The sequence below is a fragment of the Staurois parvus genome, unplaced genomic scaffold (assembly GCF_062004578.1).
Source record: "Staurois parvus isolate SC_StPar_1 unplaced genomic scaffold, SC_StPar_1.0 ptg000286l, whole genome shotgun sequence".
NCBI classification, from domain to species: domain Eukaryota; kingdom Metazoa; phylum Chordata; class Amphibia; order Anura; family Ranidae; genus Staurois; species Staurois parvus.
Window position 1 is genome coordinate 1,567,627 of NW_028318082.1, and position 19,813 is coordinate 1,587,439.

Genomic DNA, 19,813 nt, shown 5'->3' on the forward strand with positions numbered 1-19,813 from the left:
CTTGAAACCCCAGTCTGTTTTGAAATCTTTGCCTGGGAGAGACCTTGCTGTTGCAGTATAACTACCTTGTGTCTTGTTGCTGTGTTCAGTCTTGCCATGGTGTATGACCTGTGACATGAATGTGATCCACAATCTCACCTTAGTAGCAGAGTCTGGCTGTTCCTCACCCAGTTTTAAGCCTCCTACACAGCTGTTTCTGTTTCAGTTAATCACTGTGTTTCAACTTACATATGAAATTGATGATCATTAGCGTCTGCTTGGTGTAGTTGGTTAATCATACACCTGACTCTAATCCTACAAAATCCTTCACTTTCTGCAAGTGTAATGCAGGCCATAGACAGGTCGAAAATCGGCTGATTTTTGCAACGTTAGTGGGTTAATTGGTCGGCTGTTTTTTCGGGATTTTGGCACATTTTTTTTATCGGTAAAGTTGGAAAAAAAACGGCCAATTTTGCCGATCGGCCCATTTTGCCAGCAATGATGTATCCAAATAAAAACATCTGTATCCGAAATGGATACAAATGGATACATTGTTGCAACCGCAATACTTTTTCATGTCAAATATAATAGCGGCCTATTGAACAACCGATTTTTCATTTTTTTTTTTTAAATGGCCGGTTTTCGACCAGTCTATGGCCTGCATAAGAATGGATGCTGATTTGAAGCCAAAGGATAGTCACACCCTATAATAATATGATTTACATTTTTCTTCTTTTCGTTCACTTTGCATTTTATAAACTGAATAAAATAAACAATTAAAATATATATTTTCGAAAGCATTCTTTCTTTAGACTATTTCGTCCCACCTGCCTAAAATTTGTACACAGTACTGTACCTTAACTCTGGTCTACATAAATCTTATCTGTCACATCAATCATCAGTCACAACTCTCTGAGTTCTATGTAGATGGTAGGGGAACAGGTGAGGAGGAGATCTTTATTTAAATACTGACTTACAATTCTCAAAGTAAAAGCGGTGGAAGTCTAGACCTTCCACCAAGTTTCCCAGTGCTTCAGGCTCAAACGCTGTCATTCCAGGGTCACACATCTTACTGGAAGGTAGAACAACAGACAATTAGAAAAATGTTCATTAAAATTTAGAAGACACAATTCACTTTTGTTCATTTTCCTGTAGTAAAACACTAAACACTAAACTAGCAGTTCAAGTGAAAATCTTATTACTTCCTATGCAATTCATATCTATCTACTGCAGCTTAGTATAGTTTTAATATGTAGGACATGCATTAAGCAGGGCTATTAAAAGTATTGTTAAACATAAAAAACCCTATTTCTCTCTGAGTTGGCATAATAAATGAGCACAAAATACAAAAAAAATGGATAAAGCATGATATATATATATAGCAAAATATATAACGCCCTTTCACATGGGGCAGACTACGTTTAGATCAGCAGGGGATCTGTCTGCTGATACCCTGCTGATCAGAGCAGAGCGGGCAGATGACAGGTTTGTGTCTGCTCAGTTTATGCAGAGCAGACATGGACAGAGCCTTCTCTGCTCTATGGGTGACCGGGTGTAAACTCCTATGTCTGTGTCCACCTGACTGCCTTTCGATCCAACCCACCTAGGCAGAAGGGGCAATTCTCCTTCCAATTTTTTTTTTAATGGACCAGATCAGATTGAAGGTAGGCGGGTGTAAAAATTCACAAGCCTGTTTACACCCGTCAGTCTATAGGGATGTTCGATCAGGTCCACCCGAAAAACTGAAAGAGGCCTAAGGGCTTGTGTACAGGAAAATCTGTTTGAGGTTGAATTTCTTTTCTCTCCAAGCAACGCAATGTGAATGCAAAATACAGCTCAAAATCAGCCCAGAAGATGGCCAGAAGAAGCTTCAAGGAGCTCAGGTGACAGCAGCTCTGGAGGCATTAATTTTGTCATATACAATGAATACTCCAGTAGCTATCTGTAAAGCGTGTTGCAGAATAGCCCCTCATGGACTGCATACTATATATTGTTACTGTGCTAAATTAATGCCTATCCTTGTTGAAACTTTGATAAAGACAATTTAAAAATGATTTAAATAATAATGTGTCCTTGTATAGGTGTACTTATACTCACGTGTAACACTCAAAGTCGCCATTGCTAATAGCCTCTATCAGCTGCTCTGTCACTTTAATAATCTCCTGCTTCCTCACTGAAATCACGAGAAGAGTGAACATTAAATTAGAGATCAGATGTCAATGGAAATATCAATGGAATGGTGTCAATGTGCTATAAATAAAATTATTCTATTGTAAACATAGCTCAGAATTGTCACCTCTAATATCTAAGCTTGCAGAAGTATGCCCTAATTATGCATCCTGGAGAATTAAATTACTGAGGATTAATGTTTACAGAATTGCTTATACTTATCATTTCATTACATAATTAATACAGATATGTGCTTATTTAAATTAAATAAATGATTTAAGCTTTTGGAGGACAGTAATTAGATGACTTTAAGTGAACCTATTAGAGCTTTAAAACTGTCTTAGCTAATAATAGCTAAGTGCAGACACCTTGCAGTGCCTGCGAGATCAAAATGTATTCTTCATCTTTGTGTTCCCGCAGAGCTCCTTGGATCCACGTTGTACACAGGGCCATAATTACTACTCAAGCTGTCATTAAGCATTGGGCATCTTCTTGATGCTGACACGTAACAGTCCAAAGCCAGAACCTCAGTAGTCACTGGAGAGTCTTCCGTTTGTAAAGTAAGGGATGAATCACGGTGCAAGGAAGGGGCAAAGCTTGGTGTTGACCTGGCCAGAACTAAAGGACCTGTGTACAGCTAAGGTGTAGTACCCGGGGGTTCCATAAAGGCTGATGTACAGGACCTAATAATGTAGTTATGATGCTGTCTGGTAATAGAGAAAACACACACTGTTTGTTGACCTTGAGGACTGAGTATAGAACAGGGTTTCCCAATCACAGTTTCATGGAACCCTAGAGTTCCTCCAGAGGTTACTAGGGGTTCCTTGAGCATTGAGCAATTTCTGAATGTCAGATAAGTTCCCACTGACACCATTAATCATTTTAGCTATCTGTTATGGGGTCATTCTTCCCAACGTCCACAAGTGTAAGGAGCATTCTTCCAGCTGACCATCACGCGAATGTACCATGAGTTGTAGATATAGTAATTTTTATCAGCAGTTCCCTGAGACCAGAAAGTTATTGCAAGGGTTCCTCTGTGCTGAATAGGTTGAAAAAGCTAGGATAGAATATATAGCATATACAGTCATGGCCGAAATTGTTGGCACCCTTGATATTTCTCCAGGAAATCATGTATTTCTCACGAAACGTATTGCATTAACACATGTTTTGCTATACACATGTTTATTCCCTTTGTGTGTATTGGGACAAAACAAAAAAAGGGAGGAAAGAAAGCAAATTCGACATAATGTCACACAAACCTCCAAAAATGGGCTGGACAAAAGTATTGGCACCCTTTCACAACTGCGGATAAATAAGAATGTTACAAGCATGTGATGCTCCTGTAAACTCACCTGGGGCAAGTAACAGGTGTGGGCAATATAGAAATCACACCTGAAAGCAGATAAAAAGGAGAGACGTTCACTTAACCTTTGCATTGTGTGTCTGTCTGTGCCACACTAAGCATGGACAACAGAAAGAGGAGACGAGAACTGTCTGAGGACCTGAGAACCAAAATTGTGGCAAAATATCAACAATCTCAAGGTTACAAGTCCATCTCCAGAGAACTAGATTTGCCTTTGTCCACAGTGCGCAACATTATCAAGAAGTTTGCAACCCATGGCACTGTAGCTAATCTCCCTGGTCGTGGACGGATGAGGAAAATTGATGAAAGATTGCAACGCAGAATAGTCCGGATGGTGGATAAGCAGCCCCAAACATGTTCCAAAGACATTCAAGCTGTCCTGCAGGCTCAGGGAGCATCAGTGTCAGCGCGAACTATCCGTCGACATTTAAATGAAATGAAACGCTATGGCAGGAGACCCAGGAGGACCCCACTGCTGACACAGAGAAATAAAAAAGCAAGACTACAGTTTGCCAAAATGTACTTGAGTAAGCCAAAAGCCTTCTGGGAAAACGTCTTGTGGACAGATGAGACCAAGATAGAGCTTTTCGGTAAAGCACATCATTCTACTGTTTACCGAAAACGGAATGAGGCCTACAAAGAACAAAACACAGTACCTACGGTAAAATATGGTGGAGGTTCAATGATGTTTTGGGGTTGTTTTGCTGCCTCTGGCACTGGGTGCCTTGACTGTGTGCAAGGCATCATGAAATCTGAGGATTACCAAAGGATTTTGGGTCGCACTGTAGGGCCCAGTGTCAGAAAGCTGGGTTTGCGTCCAAGATCCTGGGTCTTCCAGCAGGACAATGACCCCAAACATACGTCAAAAAGCACTCAGAAATGGATGGCAAAGAAGCGCTGGAGAGTTCTGAAGTGGCCAGCAATGAGCCCAGATCTAAATCCCATTGAACACCTGTGGAGAGATCTTAAAATTGCTGTTGGGAAAAGGTGTCCTTCCAATAAGAGAGACCTGGAGCTGTTTGCAAAGGAAGAGTGGTCCAAAATTCCGGGTGAGAGGTGTCAGAAGCTTATTGATGGTTATAGGAAGCGACTGATTTCAGTTATGTTTTCCAAAGGGTGTGCAACCAAATATTAAGTTAAGGGTGCCAATACTTTTGTCCAGCCCATTTTTGGGGTTTTGTGTGACATTATGTCATATTTGCTTTTCTGCCTCTGTTTTATATTTGTTCCAATACATACAAAGGGAATAAACATGTGTATAGCAAAACATGTGTTAATGCAATACCTTTTTTGTGTGAAATACTTGATTTTCAGGAAAAATATCAAGGGTGCCAACAATTTCGGCCATGACTGTAGAAGAGATCAGAAATATTAACAGTTACGCAGTACTTTTAGGGACTTGTGCAATAAATTTAAAACTTTTCTTTGTTGCTTGTTGATTTTATTTTTATTTTAAATTTAGATAGGGCATGGAAGGCTTACAATCTCTGTGAGGCTTTTCTGTTGTGTGTCTCCCCAATGGGGAGATTGATCCTCATATCCTGCCACGTTGCTGGTACAAGCAGTAAGGTGAAATCACTCCAGTGGAAACACAGAGATCAATAGAAATTAAAAAAAAAAATGTCCCAATAAATGTTTTGTGAGAAGTTCTAGTTTGGGCACATTGCTATTGAATACTTGGAGAAGTATTTTTCCATGCCCTGGAAAATAGTTTTTTAAACGGTAGGGATCGTCATCATTTTTATTTAGTTAAACTTCAGTTTGAGAGATGCTCTATAGTGATTCTGCAGCATCTGTTAAATAAGCTAACACATTTGTTTGACAGTATGTTCACAGCTCTAAGGTGTTACAATTTAAACTGTGGATTAAAAATAGTCTCAGTGCTTTTAAATGTAATAGATGCAGCACTACAATCATCTATCCAGTAGTTAACTCTAACAATGACAAGGCGCTGCCTCCATAGTGGAAGGGTTAAATGCTTCTTTTGTCTAGGATAGCCTTTCTCAACCCCTTTACCCCCTGAGGAACCCTTGAAAATATTTTAGGATTTGGAAAACCCCTACTAAAACCAATTCCTTGGTTTGAGTGGAAAAATGCCACTTACATTGATGGTCAGTAGGAAGAAAGCCAATTACATTCTTTACATTACTTTACAGTAATAGTCAGAATGCCAACCTTACAGACAGTTAAAAAGATTACTGGTGTCACGCCACTGAGTCTGCACATTGTTTTGGCCCTGGGACTACGATAAAATGGGAGGTCAGTAAGCTACAATTCAATGAATCCCTAGAAACCTCTGGAGAAACCCTAGAATTCCATGGAACCTAGATTGCGAATGGCTGGTCTAGGAGGTAAGGAATAGGCAGCCATATTGACAACGTTGTACCTTATTTATTGCTCTATCAGGCTTACTCTCCTCAATACCACCAGTCCACCAAAGCAACGCTTCTGCACCACTCATTTAGATGTGGTCTCTCCAATGTCATCACATAAAATGCAGGATCAGCAAGCTTGTGTTTAATGTGAGGATGCTGAGGACCCATTCACATCCCACATCCTTGAAAGGACCGCTTGCTGGGGTAAAGAGGAATAAGGTAAGCATTGTTGCTTATTCCTCTACCCCTAGACAAAAAACAAACAATTATGTATAGACATTTATTGATGATGTTATAATTATTGTCATTTTAATAATACTTCATATATTTATCACTCTGGAAGATTATTTTCTCACTATTAGTTTCTTGAGTGATGCCTTATTTCTTATTTTCTGCCAATTATTTTATATTGCAGTGTTTAGAGTTTTTAGGTGATTTGTTCATGTTATCATTTGTTGAAAAAAGCCATTAACCTTTGCAATGCAAGGGTGGGGGGGGGGGGGATGGGGGGCATGTACTGCTGTTTGAAATGTGTTGTGATAGCTTTCATATAGTCTTTCATGCATGAGCAATGTATTTTAAATTCAATGGTAAGAAAAATGAGCTTGGCAATGTAATTGTATGAACAGTGCAATGACAAATGTTATCTATGGCATTACCTTTCTGTAAGCCACATGAATGTATAAATGCAGAGAGGCTTCTAGAAGCACAGTAATACCATATTCGACTCTAATTTTATTCTTACAGTAAACCTATCACAAAACTAGGCAATTCAAATTTTTCATGTGATGAAAAATGCAGGTCGCCATCAATAAAAACTGCATGTCAAAGTGATTGGCTGCAAAGACAAAGATGCTCAATTTCCAGTATATACTGTACATATCTCAAATTTTCTGTAAAAAATATGTTTGATTACAAACATCTTACCCCATAAGCCTTCCTATCAGTACTTGAAAATGATGGGTTGCCTTACTGACCAACAGATAGAAAGTCCATCTGTGCCCAGACTATGGCCATTTATTAGTTATATATTCTTAACAAGCAGTAAAATCTTTAAAACAAATTATCTCCAACCTCTTTAACTAATTGTAATATGAATGTATTATTTCTCAAAGATCACAACAAACTCTAAAGTCAGGTTTTAGGTATTTTTTAAGCAGCTTAGAAACACCTGATTAGTGTATATATTAGAGGGTTGGCAGATTACCAAGATTCTGTTGTGGAAGAAAGTAACAGGAAAAAAAACAAGATTTTTTTGATCTTGTAAATTTGAAGACAAATTTCTCCATAAGGCTTATAGCTACAGAAACGAATAAGAGCTTGTTTTAAAGCGATTATGCAAATACATTAGTGATCATAGCCTGGACACAAGTTCAGGAGAAGGTACATGAGGGAGTGGGGCCTAACACAACCTTTAAAAGAAAACGTTGGATCAGATTGTTTAAACACAGCTTTTGCTGAAGGTAGCCTCTGCATATGCACTTGTTTTAGCATTTGTACAGTTTAAATTGATTGGATATGTGCCAGGTTTACATTAGGGCATAAGGGTGAGTCACATTTAGCCTCCAACACAAAGAAGCATCTGCAATCTCCACACCTATAGTTGATTTATTATTGCTGTAAATTCAAATCCATATTATTTTCTCTCCTAGGCCATCTACCATGTGCCCCCCCCCCCCCCTTTGCCCGAGGGAGCAGAGAGTCTCTGGAGGAAGCTGAGGTGGGCTGGGTAAATTGGCGAGACTAGGAGGAACTCAAAGGCATGGGGGCACTGCGGGGTGGTAGGTGGACTGAAGGACGTTGGGGGAGGGGGGCACTACATAGAGGTGGGGGCAAACCAGGGGACTGGAGACTGCTCAAAGGGGCTTCTTGAAGGGGCAATGAAAGAGTACAAGATACTTGAGAAGATTACAGATATGCAAAGGGCTAGCAGCTGGGTATCAAAGCATGGGGCTGGAGGGACTGGCAAGGGGCAATGGAGAGAAATGGGAAATAACTTTCCCCTCATACCAAGGTGTAATCCTAGACTTTGACCTCTCCTTTGGGCCCCACATACAATCACTGGCTAAATCCTGCCGCCTCAACCTCCACAACATTTCCAAAATCCGCCCCTTTTCGACCAATGACACCACAAAACAACTTATCCACGCCTTGGTTTTATCATGCCTTGATTACTGCAACTCCCTCCTCACTGGTCTACCATTACCCAGGTTATCCCCCCTTCAGTCTGTTATGAATGCTGCTGCTAGACTCATACACCTTCCCAACCGATCAGCGACTGCTGCCCCTCTCTGCCAATCCCTTCATTGGCTTCCACTAACCTAACGTATAAAATTTAAAATACTAACCACAGCTTAAAAAGATATCCACAGCACTGCCCATAGCTACATCACCAACCTCATCCGCAGATATCTTCCAAATCGCCTACTCCGCTCCTCCCAAGACATCTTGCTCTCTAGCTCCCTCATCACCTCCTCCCATGCTTGCCTCCAGGACTTCTCCAGGGCCTCTCCCATCCTCTGGAACTCCCTACAACAGTATGTCTGGTCAGCCCCCACCCTGTCTGCCTTTAGGCAATCTTTGAAGATTCACTTATTCAGGGAAGCCTACCCCACCTCCACCTAAGAACTGTACTTGAGTTACCTCCATCAGAACATCGCCATACAGCTATCACCTTTTGTATCACCTCCCCCTTCCTTTAGATTGTAAGCTCTATGAGCAGGGCCCTCCTATTCCTTCTGTACTGAAATGTATTGTAATTGTACTGTCTCCCTTTATATTGTAAAGTGCTGCGCAAACTGTTGGCACTATAAATCCTGTATAATAATAATAACTGAGGAAGCTTGATGGTACTTGTTGAAGCTGGGGGAGTGGTAGATTTGTTTTTGTTTTTTGTTTTTTGGGGGGGGGGGTGTACTACAGGGAGCTGGGGGTTGAGGAGGTGGAGGTTGGGGGCTGTGTGCAGAGATTCTTCTCCCAGTCTGCAGTTACTTTTTAGACCTCCTCTCAGAACAAGCACCCAGGAAAAGGCGAAACTTATCTTTTTCCTATACCTTACATGATCAGGGCAAAAGGAAGAATGGCATTTCCCTCCCTGAGGTACCTGTTCTAAAAGAAGTTCTGTGTAAAGCTCTGCTCCTTTGGATCAGGCTGATTTCTAACACTAGCTAGAGCAGTGCCTGGTGCTGATTACAGAGTATCCCAGCACAAGCCACCTACTGCTGCTCAGCAGGGTATCCTTTAACCTGTGGGATAGGCCAAGTTCTCAGGACACCTACTAACTGTGACCATGGTGGCGCCACTAGCAGAAAGGCCACATAGGTTATAACCTACATGCCCTAGTGACAAATTAAACCCTGTTTAAAAAATGCTCCTATCTGAAGACTGATGTTTTAACATAGAGATAAATTATCTCTGATATTTGTACACGTGTATTGCAAGGGATTAGTTACATTCAGACAAACATGCCTGCACCCAATGGTGTTAAGAATATGTAAAAGTCCTACATTTGTGTCTGGTTGCAGATAAAGTTGACCACATACCTTTGGTATCTTCGTCTTCAATAGTAGTATTTGTACTTTCTGATGATTCCTGAATAAAAGCCAAAAGGGAGGAAGAATTGTGTTATTTCAGCTGAAACAATATATGTGTTTTGGGCACCAGAAGAGCACCCCATGGTGAGGAGGTTCTTGCTGTGCATCGCAATAGGTCCTGTTCAGAAGTTGAGGCGAAGTTCCCCTGCTTTCTAAATATTGACCACTAGATGTCACCACTGACCAGGAAAAATGGGTTATAGTGATAAAATCCTGTACTTTTTTCTTGTTCTTTATCAACAGCAGCTCACTGTATTCTTTTGCTGAGAACATAAAACTATTTTATATCCCAACATTATGTGCAGTCTTCATATCTAGGAGGCAATTACAGCTCCCACATATCCCAATACCAGCTGCACCAACTGACTGCACACAGAGCTGTGGCTACAAACACAGCTGCTCATTCCTCTGTGAGCCCCATAGTGAGGATGACATCGCTATCTGCTGGGCAAAAAAAAGGTATTGGACAATCTATTACAGAATGTCTGTAGAATGGTCCATTGCCTTCTTGTGCATAGCAAAGAGCATGTGCTGTACAGTGGGCAAAAAAAAAGGAGGCTGCTCGGACTGGCACAGTTCATAATCTTCTTGTACAGAAACAAAGTAGACCTGATTTATTAAAGTGATGCAAAAGTGATCATGACGATGATGTGCAAACCCTCTGATGAAGTCACGTGGGCGTGATGTAACGTATAAGGGGCTTGGCTCTGGGCAGACATGAATAGTGAGCTCAGCTGACAACAAGTGAAGGCGGCATCTGATGATTTTATGGCATTTTATTAATTTACTACATGTGAGTGTATTACTGCTTCTTAATAATTTTTTATATTAGTACATACTGCACCATGGAAGTTTCCTTTGTTCCCTTTGAAGGATAGGAATGTGTGACCTCCATCACCCTTAAAGGGACTGATCCCTGGCTCTGGTTTGACAATCTATTGAAAGCGCAAAGGTGTCTGATCACTATCACATGGCTGTGGATTGAAAAAGTGAAGAATCCTTTTGTCTATTTGATATCATAAAGTGCATTTCCATGTGCTCTGAGGTGAGAGTTCTGTGAGCACTGAGGTGGCACAATGTTATGTGCACTATTTTACTTGATGGTGTTTGGGATATCAGCACAAGAAGAAAACACATGAATTATGGAAGAATCTTTATTACAAATTGATTGATTTTACATATATGGACTCATTATGGACATTTTGTTTAGCTATGTCACTCTTTTATTTTTTGTAGCTACTATTTAGCAACTCTACATCACTTATATATTTTCAAACTGTATTATAGTTGTCTAAATACACAAACAAGTGAGGCTGTATAATCAGCTTTAATGAGGTGGGATAGATATGCCTATACTGGAGGGGGGGGGGGGGGGGCACCACCCTAAAGACAAAAATACCAATATGCAGTAGAGAAGGGGTTTCATGGGTGATCTACCATTAATTAATTAAATATTAATATGCATATGCTGGTAGGTCCCCCATGAAACCCCTTCTCTACTGCATATTGTATTGGTACAAACTGTATTATAGCAATCAGGGCTCAGTACACATCTCAATCAAAGAAAGCATTTCATGAAAAACATGGAGGCTTGCACTGATAAACTCTCCTGAAAATGCCAGATGCCTGACTGTTATACTTTTGCTTCAAAACACTGATGTGATGACCTGAAACAAGAATGCAGATAAAGGCTGCTGGGTTTTTTATTTCATCTTTACAGATCTACATACTTGTTCCAAGCTAGTGACTCAAAGTAACAAAGCCCGTTGGATATCATAACAGCCAAGCAGCTTTCATTTTAAGGAGGTCAATAATGACACTGGGTTTCTGGATTTTTCACATCACAGCTTCTTTTTGCAATGCCTTACTAAATCAGCCAACTAAAAGCTATTTTTTTTATCAGTTTACATCAGTTTATAACAAATGTGGAGTTACAATTAATAATTCCACTTATAAAAAAAAAACAACCAGCTATGAGCCTCAGCTTTGGGTATGCATGTTACAATAGCATTTCCAGGAGGTTAGGTTTAGGAAGGTTAGGTATCATCACTGTGAAGTTCTGAGATGAAGCGAGAATACCAGAGAAGGGAAAAAACAGTGACATGTCTCATACCACTTTTTCTCTTCAACATTTGCAAAATATTTGGGAAGATTTAATAAAACTGGAGCACGCAAAATCTAGTGCAGGAGTGCATAGTAACTAATCAGCTTCAAACTTCAACTTGTTCGATTAAGCTTTGGTTAATAAAACCTAGAAGCTGATTGGTTTCTATACAGGGCTGCACCACATTTTGCACTCTTCGGTCCAGCTTCTCTTTCTTTTACAAACAAGTGTAAAAGGGGATTTTCAGTGTATTCTTAATGAGAAACTGCTACAGTGTTTAGGGCATTCTAGGGGTCTGTGTTGACCAGCTTTAGTTCACATCAGAGGTGCTTTTCTCCCCATACAAGTGTATGGAAATGCAAAAGCAGCTGGAATCAGGTTGATACACCTTAGAAGGAGATCAAATATAGGACAGAAGGTCAACTGCACCTGTGAAGGAAACTATGTGAAACATGTAAGCATTGCAAACTGATCTTATATTCAATGTTAAAGCAGCAAGCTGCATTTGGCCATCCACACAACCCTAAAGCCCATAGCCACAGACCTTTACACTTTATTATGCCATTCTCTAGTGAGTTCTACACATCGGGGCTGTCTTTAACAAGGGGTCAAAGGGTACAGCTGCCCCGATCCCAGTCATTATTGTGTGCCCTAAAGTATCTGGGCTACTCCTCGAGCCCGCACTGCCCACAAACAGTTGATACGTGGATTTGGCTATCGCTCAGGAGATGAGGGTGGAATTGAATGTTGGGGGCGCTGGTGTTTGGATGGGTGTCATGACTGCAGCCTGTACGGTGATTGATCAGCTTGGTAAGGTAACCCTTGTTTGGGGACAGTGCCTGCCAATTCCAAGCACAGTCACACTGACCCCTCTCCCTTACTAGGTCAGACAAGACACAGACCATTGGCGCGCTGAAGAACCTCTTTGCCAGAGGGTTGGGCAGGGCGTGCTTGGTGTTCGCCTGACAACCTCTGGACAATATCAAGGTGAGACCGCTGTGAGGAGAAGGGGCAATGTAGGGGTCTGTGGAGGGAGGGAAGGGGATCCTGTGTAATGAATGGGGTAGTATGGGGGAGGGGGTCCTGTGTAATGATGGAGGAGGGAAATCCTGTGTAATGATTTTTTTTTTTTAGGTAAGTCTATGTGTGTGGTTGTTTGTTTTTGGGATGTTGGGGAGAAGAGTGAAATCACATTGGGGGATACAAGAAAATATTTTCCCGGGGTGCAATCAATATTAAAGACGTCTCTGCTATACATTAATTGTTGTCTTCAGTAGCTGACTTCTATCTGGAATATCTATATGATGCAGAGTACTTGTATAAAATTCCTCTACATGTAGTGGTTCCATCAGATCATCCCCAAGCATGTGGCCAGTGTACAAAACTGAACCTGTCTACTAAAAAATATGTTTTTTCGTAGAAATAACATGATTTGCCCTGTGCCATTCTGAGCAGACCAAAACTCCTTGTAAATTGAGCAGTCTGAAGTTTTAAGCCTTTTAGGCCTTCCAAGAAGTTTTCCAGCTCTTATTGCTGCACTGAAGATTTATTGTTCAGTATCTGTAAATTTCTCACCCCTTTTCCAGACTGCTCTGATTACAGGGAACTGTAGAGCTCCATACTGGGACTCAGAGGAACCAGCACTGAATAAGACAAAACATAGACTCACCATCAACTGGACACTGGAACTGGACTTTCTTTTCTGGAAAAACAAGGAGAACAGATAGGAAGGATAGTGAGACACACAGCCAGCAGCACAGTGACCACAGAGGGAAGCACAAAAGACAACACAGTGACTGCAAGCAATACCAAAAGCACTGAAAAAAAACATGATGCCAAAAGCATGAAGATATACAGTAGGAACACAAAAGGGCGACAAAGCAGGGGCAGCCATATAACACATCAGATGCAAAATTGAAGCTGGAATAAAAGAAGGAAGCTGAGAATTATGGATTGCTGGTGTGACACCAAGTAGCAAAGTAGCACATGATCTGCAAGGCGATTAAGGCGAGAGTGTTTCTTACACAGTGTGCTGCAGAAGCATATAGAAGCAAAAGCACAATCAGAGGGTAGAGAAGGGAGCACAGCGGGAGACATACATTAAAAAGAGGCATCCTAACATGTCACCAGAATGTCAACCTGCACAAAAGTGAGTGACAAAGGTAAGAGAAGTACACGGCCAAGGCTCAGGACAGAACACAGTGACCAAAATCTAATCAGGATGGAGAATGGAACCAGCAAGCAGAGCCTGAATGAAGCAATGGTTTTCTGCATTAAAGGGAACATGTATAAATACTGATAATGCACCCCTGCTCTCGGCTAATTGAGTAAGTTTTCTATTCTTCTCTATCTTTTCTTATTGATCTCCATCATGTCATGTGTTTTTTTATAACATGTTGAGGGGCAAAACAAAATCCTGCTGATGACTGGAGTTCGAAGGCTCAGTCTACCCAAAAGTTATATTTTAGCAACAGATACGTCTTTGATACTCCAACTGTGAACTCTCCCCATAATCATTTCTCATCACCTGTTCTGGTCTTTCTGGAGTTCTGGCTGTTCCTTTCCAGTTTTTGTAGTTCTGCTACATCCCGCTGCATTTTCCATAATTAAAATATAATAAAATTCAGCATGTAAAGTGGGAGCCTCTTATAATAGCCACAGTAGGTGTACAGACTCAGGAACTTAAGTACAGAGAACAAATTTGCCCCTGGGATGATATAACTCAATATTTTGAATCTACCCTTACTTTCATCCCCAGTGACATTGATGATCAAGATAATTAGAGAGAGCAAATCTCCCTAACAAGGACACAGACACCAATACAAACTTGACAGGGGATCTAAGTCCTCACCGCTCCATCCGAATCTGAAAAAAGGTTTGGCCTTTTAGTAACACTATGTTTTAGGGCTTGAGGTTTCGGTAAGGTTAAGTGTAAGGGTCAGGCTAAGGATTAAGTTAAGATTAGAAATCAGGTGGTGTGGGGGTCCCTGTAAGCTTTCCATTGTTACTGCCTACAATTGTTTTTTAAATTATGCAAAAATCACCAGGAAAAATCAGACTCTTGAAGTTGTGTCAAGAAATTGAGACCCCATGGTGGGTATGGGCCCACGCAGGAGCTCCAGCTGGGAGATTCTACCACTGAAGTCCCTGAGTAGCTTAGATAGCAAGCCATTACTTAACCCATTATGACTATGACTTAGGCCTGTAAAATTTTCTGGAGAACAAATCACAATATTGTACATGTGTCATACCCCTTAAAATACCAATATACTTTCCCTTTAAGGCTGTATATATGCAGTGCACACAGCAGTTTGCTATATAAGCCAGTGCAATGACTCATAAAATGAAGTGATATGCTAAAGCAGCAATATGGAACTGATTTATCTACTATAACATTCATGATGACAAAAGTATCTACCAGTCTGCCTAGAGCAGTACAATGCAATGAATTATTTTTGATACATAGTGCAGTGCAATAAAGCAACATCTGAACCAATATACAGTGCAGTAAAGCAGCATGTCATACAGTGTGCAGTGCAATACAGCAGCAGCTTGTAGAATGTGCAGGCAGTAAAGCATCAGATGACACAGTGTGCAGCAGGAGCGCAGCTGATGACAGGAAACTGTTTTGTGGGTCCTTTTGGTCACCTGTCCTTGGGATTTTGTGATATCAACAGGTGTTATTCCACAGTTTATTTTAGGTTCCTGCAGTTTAATGCAGTGAAAACCGTAGCACAAAAGATCCTCAAAGACAATCCTGAGTTATTACTCATCCTGCAAGAAATGTCTGCAATCTAAACACTTTCTGTTCATGTTTCTTTAACCAAAAACAAGGGACAACTCTAGAAATATAATGCTTGAAGGGGATGTCCACCTTACAGCTCTGTCATTTTATTAGTTGACTGATAGGACCTAAAAGTGCGTAAAGGAAATGTCCACCCTACAGCTCTGTCATTTTATCAGTCGACTGATAGGACCTAAAAATGCTTAAAGGGGATGTGCACCCTACAGCTCTATCATTTTATCAGTTGATTGATAGGGCCTAAAAATGCTTAAAGGGGATGTGCACCCTACAGCTCTATCATTTTATCAGTTGATTGATAGGGCCTAAAAATGCTTAAAGGGGATGTGCACCCTACAGCTCTATCATTTTATCAGTTGATTGATAGGGCCTAAAAATGCTTAAAGGGGATGTGCACCCTACAGCTCTGTCATTTTATCAGTTGACTGATATGAGCCAAATAATTCTTAAAGGGAATGTCCACCTTACAGTTCTCAAATTTTATCAATTGACTGACAGGACCAAAACATTGTTGAAAAACTACCAAGACATGTTTTGGAGATCTTTTCCATGAAAACAGTGCCCCTACGTAAATGGCCATGGGCTCTTAGATCTGATGGTGGGAAATGCAGAGTGGATGAATGTCAGTGAGCTGTTCTTACAAGAGAACCTGCTGCTTTCTCTCTTTATGGTGGTCAGAACAGGTCAATCACATATATTTGTGCTAACCAGTATCCTAAGGGACAGGCAATTATAATTCCTGAGAGCTGTGACATTCAGAATGCTTGGTTTTTTTTACTAGTGTAACTGTACTGTGACGTGTCCTTATATTTTACTGAAAAACCAACAAGAGGGTGCCCAGTGCAGAATTTACTCATGCTGTGGTGGTTTCTCCCTAGGCCTATAGGAGAACCCGATGACAGCAACAGTTTAGCTCTCCTCTAAACTTACAGCAAGTCATGACTGTAATGGGGTAAGCTGTAGGCCACATTTCTGGATATGATTGTAGAAACATAAGTGGATCACAGTTCTCAAACAGAGAAACCTCTATTGTATGAAGCTGCTCTTCAACCAACATATGGATAGAGAAATAAAATTATAATTGTAGCAGGATAATTTGTAATATACCAACTCATGTCTACAGCAGAAAAAAACAGCTTCTGTTTGCAGGATAATTTTGGAACTTTTGATATTTATGATAAGAAAGACAAAAAAAAAATTTAACTACAGAAAACCAAAAGAATCAGGGAAGGGGGCAAGGTAAATCTGGAGCATTTGAAGGCTGGGCTTTCCCCTTTAAGCACACTTATTTATCAGCAGGTTCTTGGTCTTGTCGAGGAAAACAAAAGAGTAACAGATGGCATTCAGTACTGAACTGTAGTTCTAGATTCAAAGCCCTAATTAAGGCTGCAGATCACAATATAACCAGCAGTGAAAGGCGCATAACTGTAATTACAATTAAATTATTACATACTGTAATTGGAACATCCGTCTCTTTCGGGAAGATATTTGTCAATACCTATGCAGTGTTTACATATGTCACAGAGTTTAAACAAATCTAAAAACAGCAATCAGTCAACAAGTGTTATTAAAGGCCTACTCCCCTAAAACCAGCATTTCATTTCTGAATGGGCTTATACAGATAGAATTACTTCTTAGATTTTAATTTAATTAAAATTAGAGATTTAAATCAGAACCAATTAAATCAGAGATTTCAGTCGCGAGATTTCCGTGCAGTCAGAGGTGGCACTAGGTGGGTGTTTGAGCCCCTACAAGAAGGGGCACAGTACCCTCACACAACCCACTTGACTGATTCATCAATGTCTTACATCTGTACCCCCAAAACACCCACCTTTCCTATGTCACTGACTGCAGATTCAATGCAGCAAGCAGCTGGTTTCTAAACTTTTATTCCCCTTTGAGTCCAGTGTTGAGTGTGACCGTCATGTAGCCACTCAGCATGGACCAAACAGAGCAATATACTGTACAATTTTTAAAAAGTGCATTAACATACAATGTACTGCCCAAACCTTGATATCTTATGAGAATTCTGGGATACTGTCCCATAGCTTTGATATGTTAGCTCTGAACTCTGCAAAACTGTCCAAGAGGTCTGACATATTAGCTTGGAATTCTGAGACACTGTCCCACAGTTTTGACATATTAGCTTCAGGAACAATTGAGTACTGCCCGTGATACTTTTTTTATTTGCACTAACATACAATTTTTAGGACACAATCACCTCAGACATATTAGCTTAGAATTCTGAGATACTGTCCCAGAGTTTTGACATATTAGCTCATAATTCTGAGATACGGTCCCAGAGTTTTGACATATTAACTCAGAATTCTGAGATACGGTCCCAGAGTTTTGACATATTAACTCAGAATTCTGAGATACGGTCCCAGAGTTTTGACATATTAACTCAGAATTCTGAGATACGGTCCCAGAGTTTGACATATTAGCTCAGAATTCTGAGATACTGTCCCAGAGCTTTGATATGTTAGCTCACAATTCTGAGATACTGTCCCAGAGGTCTGACATATTAGCTCAGACTTCTGAGATACTGTCCCAGAGCTTTGATATGTTAGCTCAGAATTATGAGATACTGTCCAAGAGGTCTGATGTAATAGCTCAGAAGTCTGAGATACTGTCCCATAGCTTTGATATCTTAGCTCTGAATTCTGCAAAACTGTCCAAAAGGTCTGACATATTAGCTTGGAATTCTGATGCACTGTCCCAGGGTTTTGACATATTAGTTCAGAATTCTGAGATACTGTCCCTGAGTTTTGACATATTAGCTCAGAATTCTGAGATACTGTCCCTGAGTTTTGACATATTAACTCAGAAATCTGAGATACGGTCCCAGAGTTTTGACATATTAGCTCAGAATTCTGAGATACTGTCCCAGAGGTCTGACATGTTATCTCAGAATTCTGAGATACTGTCCCAGAGCTTTGATATGTTAGCTCAGAATTATGAGATACTGTCCAAGAGGTCTGACGTAATAGCTCAGAATTCTGAGATACTGTCCCATAGCTTTGATATCTTAGCTCTGAATTCTGCAAAACTGTCCAAAAGGTCTGACATATTAGCTCTGAATTCTGAGACACTGTCCCAGGGTTTTGACATATTAGTTTAGAATTATGAGATACTGTCCCAGAGTTTTGACATATTAGCTCAGAATTCTGAGATACTGTCCCAGAGTTTTGACATATTAGCTCAGAATTCTGAGATACTGCCCCAGAAGTCTGACATATTAGCTCATAATTCTGAGATACTGTCCCAGAGCTTTGATATGTTAGTTCAGAATTCTGCAAAACTGTCCAAAAGGTCTGACATAGTAGTTTGGAATTCTGAGATACTGTCCCAGAGGTCTGACATATTAGCTTGGAATTCTGGGATACTGTCCAAAGGTCTGACATATTACCTCAGAATTCTAAAATACCGTTCAAAATGTTATCTTGGAGTTCATTATTTTGAAATGACTGCAAAACTCTTTTGTAAATAGCAGTTGAAGTAGAAATAAAGCCCAAACTTTTTTTTAAATATTTTGAAAGGAGGGTTAAAAGCCCTGTCGATTTTTCACCATCTGTCCCATTGGGGATATTTCCTTTCACTTTCTGTCTCATAGCTACAACAGGAAGTGAGAATAAATAAATTCCTTCAATATTAGGGGAATCCTTGATGCCAGGGTTGCCAAAACTGGTGACCCTAAGTTTTGGCTGCAGTTGTCCTTTAATAACTTTTTTGGCTATAGCTTAGAAAGATAATTGCTAACAGAAAGCTCCCATAGAAAAAAGCAAGATGCATAATAGGGAACCTTATTGTTGCAGCCATATTTCATTGCTCTGATTGCTGTGAATTAATAAAAGATACCATTGAATGCTGTGTTATTGCACTTCGCTGCTCTTCGTGCCAAGCATTAAATGTAATTTTTGCAAGCAATCCCCGGATGGCGCTTCTCCATGCCTAACATGCTGACATCTGTCATTATCCAGATATAAGCTATTGGCTGATTCAGTCAACATGTTAAGATGTTAAATTCATCTGTGACCAGCAATGACTACAGTTCCATTTATACAGTAACATAACACAGTATATGAAATTCTATCATCGGTTGTTTACTTGGGAATGAGCATTATGGCAAAATGATAAGCAAGAATTATTGCAAGTAAATAAAAAAATCCAGAGAACATAGTGTACAGCATGACTTGTGATACTTAACAATACTTTGCTGTTTTATAATATTAATGCAGAAATAAAAAAAATAATAATTTTGCCAATGCTGCCAAGAAAAAAAATAAATAGTGAGATTGTAGGATTCATCAAATACTTTAACAGGTCACACGTATTATAGCCAGCATTGGGCAACAACTAGCATGCCTGTTCATAGTTGAAGAACATATAATACATTTTTGGGACTAGTTAAAGGGGTTGGGACAGAAA

The 19,813-nt window shown here is 40.2% G+C and overlaps 1 protein-coding gene across 5 annotated transcripts in view; it reads right to left on the reverse strand.

The window, feature by feature from the left end:
• CAMK2A (calcium/calmodulin dependent protein kinase II alpha) overlaps nucleotides 1-19,813 on the reverse strand; it is a 346,233-nt gene that overhangs the window by 24,913 nt on the left and 301,507 nt on the right. For 3 of the 5 annotated variants that reach the window (XM_089682134.1, XM_089682136.1, XM_089682137.1), the window contains exons 14-17: nucleotides 13,253-13,285; nucleotides 9,429-9,477; nucleotides 2,077-2,152; nucleotides 957-1,051 (exon numbers count right to left, since the gene is read on the reverse strand). In XM_089682134.1, coding sequence (XP_089538260.1) covers nucleotides 957-1,051; nucleotides 2,077-2,152; nucleotides 9,429-9,477; nucleotides 13,253-13,285 — 253 coding nt within the window. The remainder of the gene's footprint in view (nucleotides 1-956; nucleotides 1,052-2,076; nucleotides 2,153-9,428; nucleotides 9,478-13,252; nucleotides 13,286-19,813) is intronic. The other 2 variants (XM_089682135.1, XM_089682138.1) reach the window with 1 other exon arrangement.